The 8,339-nt window shown below is 42.4% G+C and overlaps 1 protein-coding gene across 4 annotated transcripts in view; it reads left to right on the forward strand.

The window, feature by feature from the left end:
• LOC122539684 overlaps window positions 1–7,812 on the forward strand; it is a 153,915-nt gene extending 146,103 nt beyond the window's left edge. For all 4 annotated transcript variants that reach the window (XM_043674674.1, XM_043674672.1, XM_043674673.1 and 1 more), the window contains one exon: window positions 6,520–7,812. In XM_043674674.1, the coding sequence (XP_043530609.1) occupies window positions 6,520–6,570 (51 nt within the window). In that variant the 3' untranslated portion in view covers window positions 6,571–7,812. The remainder of the gene's footprint in view (window positions 1–6,519) is intronic.
• The last annotated feature ends 527 nt before the right edge of the window (window positions 7,813–8,339 follow it).

Genomic DNA, 8,339 nt, shown 5'->3' on the forward strand with positions numbered 1-8,339 from the left:
AGTGAGACTTCCCAAAGTGGGGGTCAGGAAGTCGAATACGGTTACATCTGGAATTCTGCTGTCATGAGCTTCGAGGAAATGTTTAATGTACAGATCCAAGGAGCAATTAGGAAAGTGAACAGAATATTATCATTTATAACAAACGAAATTGAACATGAAAACAGGGACGCTATGCTTCCAGTTATACAGGACATTGGTGAGATCACATCTCAAATAAGGTTCCCCATGGTAGGCTCATTCAGAAGGTCAGGAGGAATGGGATTCAGGGGAACATAGCTGCCTGGATACAGAATTGGCTGGCCAACAGAAGACAGCGAGTGGTAGTAGAAGGAAAATATTCTGCCTGGAAGTCTGTGGTGAGTGGTGTTCCACAGGGCTCTGTCCTTCGGGCTCGATTGTTTGTAATGTTTTTTAATGACTTGGATGAGGAGATTGAAGGATGGGTCAGCAAGTTTGCAGATGACATAAAGGTTGGAGTTGTCGTTGACAGTATAGAGGGCTGTTGTAGGCTGCAGCGGGACATTGACAGGATGCAGAGATGCGCTGAGAGGTGGCAGATGGAGTTCAACCTGGATAAATGCGAGGTGATGCATTTTGGAAGGTCAAATTTGAAAGCTGAGTACAGGATCAAGGATAGGATTCTTGGCAGTGTGGAGGAACAGAGGGATCTTGGGGTGCAGGTACATAGATCCCTTAAAATGGACAGGGTTGTTAAGAAAGCATATGGTGTTTTGGCTTTCATTAACAGGGGGATTGAGTTTAAGAGTCGTGAGATCTTGTTGCAGCTCTATAAAACTTTGGTTAGACCGCACTTGGAATACTGCATCCAGTTCTGGTCACCCTATTAGCAGAAATTGCAACACAAGGGGTCATAGTTTTAAGCTGGTTGGAGGAAAGTATAGAGGGGATGTCAGAGGCGGGTTCTTTACACAGAGAGTTGTGAGAGCATGGAATGCATTGCCAGCAGCAGTTGTGGAGGCAGGGTCATTGGGGACATTTAAGAGACTCCTGGACATGCATATGGTCACAGAAATTTGAGGGTGCATACATGAGGATCAGTGGTCGGCACAACATCATGGGCTGAAGGGCCTGTTCTGTGCTGTACTGTTCTATGTTCTATGTTCTATGTTCAAATACCGTGTGCAATTTTGGTCTCCTGTTTTAAGGAAAGGTTAAATGCATTGCGGGAGGCTCAGTGAAGATTTGGAAGATTTGGAAGATTGAGAGCTGGAATAGTGAGGAAATATTGGACAGACTGAGCTGGTTTTCACTTGAGTTTAGAAGAGATTTATTTAGTTGAGTGTATAAGATCTGATATGGTCTTGACAAGATGGAAATAAGAAGGATGTTTCATCTGTAGGTCAGCCCAGGAGGTACAGCTTAAACGTGAGGAGTCACCCTTTTAGAACAGAGATATAGGGGAATTTCTTCTCATTGTGCAATTTCAGAACTTCCTGCCTCAGAAGTGGAGGCTGAATAAATATTAAGCAGAGGTAGATAGATTCTGAAAAAGGGTCATTGGCCCCAAAATGGTATCTCTGCTTTTGTTCTACAGACCTTTTGAGATTTTCCAGTAATTTCTGTTTTCGTTTCTGACTTCCAGCATCTGAAGTTCTTTATTTTTATTGTTGTAGATTGATTCTTGTTAAGTAGGGGAGGAGATAGGAGTGTGAAATTGAAAATGAAAACAGGTCATCTGTAACGTTATTGAATGGTAAAAGCAAGGTCAATGGGGTCGATGGCCTACCTTTGCTCCTAATTCATGTGTTTATGTTCATGTAATTGCCACAGCTTGAACAGCAACCTCAAAACTGGGCAAGGACAACATTGCCTATGGATCACGAGGTGACCACCTTTCTGAACTGGGTTATGTCGCTGTCTCCATCAAGGCTATAAGAGAGATATTAACAGCACCTCAAATTTTTTGGAGGTGCCAGTGGTGGACTGGGGGGGACAAAGTTAAAAGTCACACAACATCAGGTTATAGTCTAATGGAGTGGCACTCAGAAATCTAGTGCTTCCAAATAAACCTGTTGGACTGAGTTTTAACCCAAATAAACCTGTGGTGTGAGTTCTAACCTCATAAATTACAGTACACTAACAGCTGTATAAGAATGATCACTTAATCTGGCTATGCAACGAAAGATGCCATTATCTTTTTCCTACAGAGTGAAGCAGGCGATGCCAGCACAGGTGTTTGCTAGAATCGTAGGCTTTCCCATATCACATAGTGCCATTGACCAAATTGTACATTACCTTTGTTAAAATCCCTATGGAGACAGACAACTTTTGAAAAAAGATGCCTGAATTTCCAACAATTGACTGAAAGAATTACACAAGAAGATTTTAGCTGTCACTTTTTTTTACTGTAACAAATGAGTTAAAAGCACCATTGTCTAAACAGTATTTCAGTTAGCTTTATTTTATTCATTCATTCATGGGGATGAGGGTGTCACTGACTAGACCAGGATTTATGGCCCATCCCAGAGGGCAGTTAAGAGTCGATCACATTGCTGTGGGTCTGGAGACACATGTAGTCCAAGATCAGGTAAAGATGGTAGTTTCCTTCTCTCAAGGGCATTACTGAAAATAATTAGATGTGGTTATTTAATATAGGAGCTAGATACAGGTCTTAGGGCGACAGGGACCAAAGCGTTGGTGGGAAAGTGGGAATAAGAAACTGATTTGAATGATTATATTGAATGGCAGAGCAGCCTTGAAGTGCTGACTGTTCTACTTCTGCTCCTAGTTTGTATGTTTCTAAATATAACAGTAAAAGCCATTGGTAAATGCAATTTCCAACTCTCAATTTATAAGTTCACCCATTACAAAGTCTGTGTGAAATTAAGCCAATTTCTCTTGTCCATTCGTTTAGCACATAAGGGACATATTTTTAAGGTGAGAGGAGAAAGATTTGAAAAGGACTTGAGGGGCAACATTTTTACACAGAGAGTTGTTCATGTTTGGAATGAACTGGCAGAGGAAGTGATGAATGCTGGCGCAGTAACAATGTTTAAAAGACATTGTTTAAAAGGATAAGTACGTGAATGGGAAACGTTTGGGGGGATATGGGCCAAATGCAGGCAAGTGGGATTAGTTTGATTTGGGAGCATGGTTGATGGCACTGCAGAATGGCATCAAGTAGCTTTGGGATTAGAAAACCTCAGTTGACTGCCAGACACCAAGTCAGAGCCCAGGCAGATTGACAGGGTGAGAGCAAGAATGCTGTTGGCCTGACAGTGGATGATAAGTTAATATGCTTCAGAACCACTGGCACTGGAGGTGTGCCTCACCAATCTGGCTGCTTCCTCTGGTGAATAGGTTGAGGATTAACCCTGAACTGTGGTATATAGTACAATTGTGAGAACACTCTGAGCATTCTGAGCTTTGCTGGATCCTGCTTGTATTGCATTGTCACATATTGCATCATGGTGGTTTCCATGGAAGAGTTTGGAGAGATTTCTGTGTTGGAAAGGGTAGACTCCATGCTTGGGTCAAAGTCTTAATGGGAGGCAATGCCTTGTGTTATTATTGCTAGACCTATTAATCCAGAAACCCAGGGAATGTTCTGGGGACCATGGCAGATGGTGGAATTTGTAATTCTTTTTTTTTTAAATCTAGAATTAAGAATCTACTGATAATCATGAAACCATTGTCAATTGTCAGGAAAAGCCTGTCTGGTTCATTAATGGCCTTTAAGGAAGGAAATCTGTCATCCTTGCCTGATCTGGCCAGACCCACAGCAATGTGGTTGACTCTTAACTGCCATGTCTGTAATTGGGTATGGACAATAAATGCTGGCCAAGCCAGTGATGCTCTCATACTGTGAATGAATTTTTAAAAAGTGTTCCTTGAGACACGTTCAGGTAGGCTTCCCAATGCACCAAGCATTAGACCTCCATGGCCTCTGTTTCAATTTTAGAACAAGAGGTAGGTCATAAGAGGATAGGTTCTAGGATTTAGTTTTTAGGCAAAATGCAACAGAATCTCTGAACTCTCTTCCCCAATGAAAGACTGTGAATGCTAGAGATCCATTTATATAATATAATCAAAGACTGATAGATGATTGTTACACAAGAATATTGAGGGAAAATTGAGCAAATGGAGGTAAATAGAGTTGAATATGGATCTGCCATGATTCAGTTGAATGATTGAATATATAAAAGGGAATGAAAGGCCTCATAATGTTCAATGTTCAGATGATTAGCTCTAAAATCGTTGCAATGTGGAGTGTATGGACTTATCTGGAGGTGAGTGTGACCAGCCTGAGGAGGTGGCAATGCTTCTTCATTAATTCATTGTCTGGGTACGAAGGTTTGGAATAGCACAGTGGTTCAGTAGTTACAACCAGAGACCCGGATTTGATTCCACCTGCTACTACTCCAAGTTCAAAGTAACCCTTCGATTTACTATCATCAATGTGCCTATCCAAGAGTCGCTTAAATTTTTCCAATGTATCTGACTTTGAGCCACTCTACTCACCAGCAACACCCCCCCCCCCCCCCCACCTGCCCCAAACCCCCAGGTACTACTCCTGCAACTGGAAAAGATGCAAAAACCTGCTGGCACAGCACCCCCTCACCTCCATCCAGGACCCCTTCCAGGTGAGACAGAGGTTCACCTGTCTTTCTTCCAATCTAGCTTGCTGCATCAGGTGCTCCCGCTGTGATCTTCTCTACATCAGGGAGACCGAAAGTAAACTTAGGGAATGGTTTATCAAGCATAGTAGACTGGCCCACAGAGGCTGACCGGACCTCCAGTCACTGTCCATTTTAATTCTCATTCTCACTCCTTTTCTGACATGACCATCCTTGGCCTCCTCCATTGCCACAACGAATCACACCACAAATTGGAAAAACAACACCTCATCATCCATCTGGGCAGCCTATAGCCTGGAGGACTCAACATTGAGTTCACCAATTTTGAATAACCTCCCTTCTCATCCCCGACTCCCTTCTCAGTCCCTCCCTTTCCCTTCCACCCCTCCCTACCATCAACCAGATTCATTCCTCCCATTGAACAACCAGGTCGTACCCTCTACCTGTCTTCATCTATCCTCACTTTACCACCCTGCCTCCACCACCCCTTTTATCTCCAGCTCCCCCTATACTCAACCCCAGTCCTGAAGCAGGGTTCCAACTGAAACATGGACTTCTCCACCTCCTGATGCTGCCTGGCTTCCAGCTCCTGCCTGTCTACTTTGGATTCCAGCATCTGCAGTTTCTTTGTCTCTAATCAACTGCCACAACTGGCAGTGCATTCCATGCACCCACCACTCTCTGTGTAAAGAACCAACCTCTCACATCTCCCCTGAACCTTTCTCCAATCACCTTAAAATTTGCCCGCTTGCGATAGCCATTTCTGCCCTGGGAAAAAGTCTCTGTCTATTCACTCTATCTATGCCTCTCATCATCTTGTACACCTCAATCAAGTCACTTCTCACCCTTCCTTGCATCAATGAGAAAAGCCCTCGCTCCCTCAACAGTTCTTCATAAGACCTGCCCTCCAGTCCAAGTAGCATCCTGGTAAATCTACTTTGTACCTTCCCTAAAGCTTCGACATTGATATAATGAGGCAACCACAACTCGACATAATATTCCAAGTGTGATCGAACCAGGGCTCTATAGAGCTGCAGCATAACCTCAGGGCTCTTAAACTCAACCCCCCTGCAAATGAAAGCCAACACACCGTACGCCTTCTTAACAGCCCTATTAGCTTAGTTGGCAACTTTGAGGGATCTATGGACATAGACCCCAAGATCCCTCTGCTCCTCCACTCTGCCAAGAATCCTGCCTTCAACCCTGTATTCTGCCTTCCAAAATGAATCACTTCACACTTTTCCAGGTTGAACTCCATCTGCCACTTATCAGCCCAGTTCTGCATTCTGTCAACGTCCCCTTGTAACCTACAACAGCCCTCCACACTATCCACCATTCCACCTACCTTTGTGTCATTGGCAAACTTACTAACCCACCCTTCCACTTCCTTTATAAAAATCACAAAGAGCAGAGGTCCCAGAACAGATCATTGCAGAATACTACTAGTCACTGACTTCTGGGTTGAATACTATCCATCTACTACCAAACTCTATGGGTCAGCCAATTCTGTATCCAGACAGCAAAATTTCTCTATATCCCATGCCTCCTTACTTTCTACCATGGGGAACGTTAGCAAATGCCTTGCTAAAATCCATGTAAGGCACATACACTCCTCTACCTTCATCAATGTGTCTCGTCACATCCATCCACAGTCCAAAGGTTGAGTGGATTGGCCATGCTAAATCACCTATAGTATCCAGGAATGTGCAGGCCAAATGGACTAGCTAGGAGAAATGCAGGATGACAAGGATGGTGTGCGTCTGGATGGGCTGCACTTCAGAGTATCAGTCTAGACTCAATGGCCAGAATAGCCTGCTTCTACACTGTAGGAATTCTATGATAAGATTCATGAGCTGCCACTGCTACAATAAGAGGTGAATTTCATGACTATGACCCAATTCTCTTTGCTTCACTCATACAGACTGATCACGATCTTTGCGTTCTTTGGCGAACTGAACGGACAGCAGTTTGATGGCCATCAGCAGTGAGGAGTGTGAGTGAACAAATTGTCATCAAATAAAACTCACATCAACAACCAACATCGAATATAAAGTTTTAAAATGTAAGAACTGATGACAAACCACAGATTGGAAAACGCAAGCTTGGAGAGATTTCTCTGTCAATTTAACCCAAACTTGGGTCTTGGGTTTACTTTTTTCTGGAGAGATTTTCAAAGTGGTATTTCCTCCTAAGCCTATCAAAACCATCCACCCATCTCTGGCTGTTAAACCTTTATTTAATATTCAAATCCATAGTTTGAGATAAAATTACTGTGAAATTAGGGAAAAGGTGGAATTGGGCCTAACACCATGGATTTGTTCAAAATGAATCATGTTCAAGAAATTCACTAGAGATTTATGAAGAATTATTGATTGGATGAACAAAGAATGCAGCAGGTGTCTTTATATGGATTTCCTGAAAGCAATTGATGAAGTGTTTTAGAGAAGAAATAGGTGTTTGTCATAAGAAATACTGTAGTGGGGATAGGGATTTTGGGAAATGAATTGTTATTTAAGCTGGAGATAGGCAGAAGGGCTAAGTCCCAGGTGTCAGTGCTGAATCTACCTTTTTCCTTTATAAATCAATGATGGACTCTTGTAAGCATCTGCTGACGATGGGACTGAAGAGACTGAAAGAGACTGATAGATGCTGGAAAAATGGAGACAGGTGACAGACTGATTTAGAGATGGCGAAGTGTTGGCTAGTTCATTTTGTGAGCAAGTCAAAGATTGGACATAAAATAGAAATAAACTGAAAGGTGACAATAACCAAAAGAACTGCAAGTGCAGCTTGGTAAGATTCTTAAGAATCACTGAATTTCATTTCGAGTTTTATATATTGGTACAATAAAAATGAAATAAGCATGAATTTCAACACTGTATTAGCACACAATGAGAGAACTATATGGGCTTTTGATGCCTCATTGGAGAAAGTATGCAAGATTAAAAATAAAAAAAATCACTACAGTATGGAAAGCTGTAAATGGGATTGAGGGTCGAAGATAGTGTGGCCATTGTTACTGATTCAAAGTAGGTTCTGAGGAGATTTAATAAAGATTATCTTAAATGTTGAGGGTTGATTGAGTATGTAGTAACTATTTGTCCTGGTTAATGAGTTAGTGTTTGGGATCAAGTGATTGAAATCACATTTACGTTTTATACCAATATAGGTAGGAAAGCAAGTGAGGATGACACACAAGGTCAGTGGAGGGATTTTGATCAGTGAGGTGAGTGAGCAACATTACGCAAGTGGAGTATAATGTGAGAAGGTGAGATTGATGTGAAGAGAAATTTCAGAATGCCACAGGATCTGGATAAAGTTGTACCCAGATCACAAGAAGCCAGCATACAATTGCAGTAATTATAAAGGGAACTGGACTGTCAGCCTTTGTGATCTGGGGGATAGAGTATAAAAGTAGGAAGTCTTGCTACACCTTTACAGTGTTATTGTACCTGGAAAATTGAGCACAATTCTTCCAGGAGGATTGCACTTGCATTGGAAACTGTACAAAGGAAAATGACAAGGCTACATTTCGGGATGAGCGTGGTATCTAGTAAGGAAAAGGTGAACAGTTTGGATAAATACCCATTGGAATGTGGAAGACTAAGAGACAATCTTATGAGGACATACAAATTCTGAGAGGGGTGGTGGGGGTGCTGAGAGGATGTTTTCCCCCATAGTAGAATCTAGAATGATGGGACACAATGAGGGGTGACTCATTGAAGATGGAGGTGATGAGGA

The sequence above is a fragment of the Chiloscyllium plagiosum genome, chromosome 33, assembly GCF_004010195.1.
Source record: "Chiloscyllium plagiosum isolate BGI_BamShark_2017 chromosome 33, ASM401019v2, whole genome shotgun sequence".
In the NCBI taxonomy this organism is placed as follows: domain Eukaryota; kingdom Metazoa; phylum Chordata; class Chondrichthyes; order Orectolobiformes; family Hemiscylliidae; genus Chiloscyllium; species Chiloscyllium plagiosum.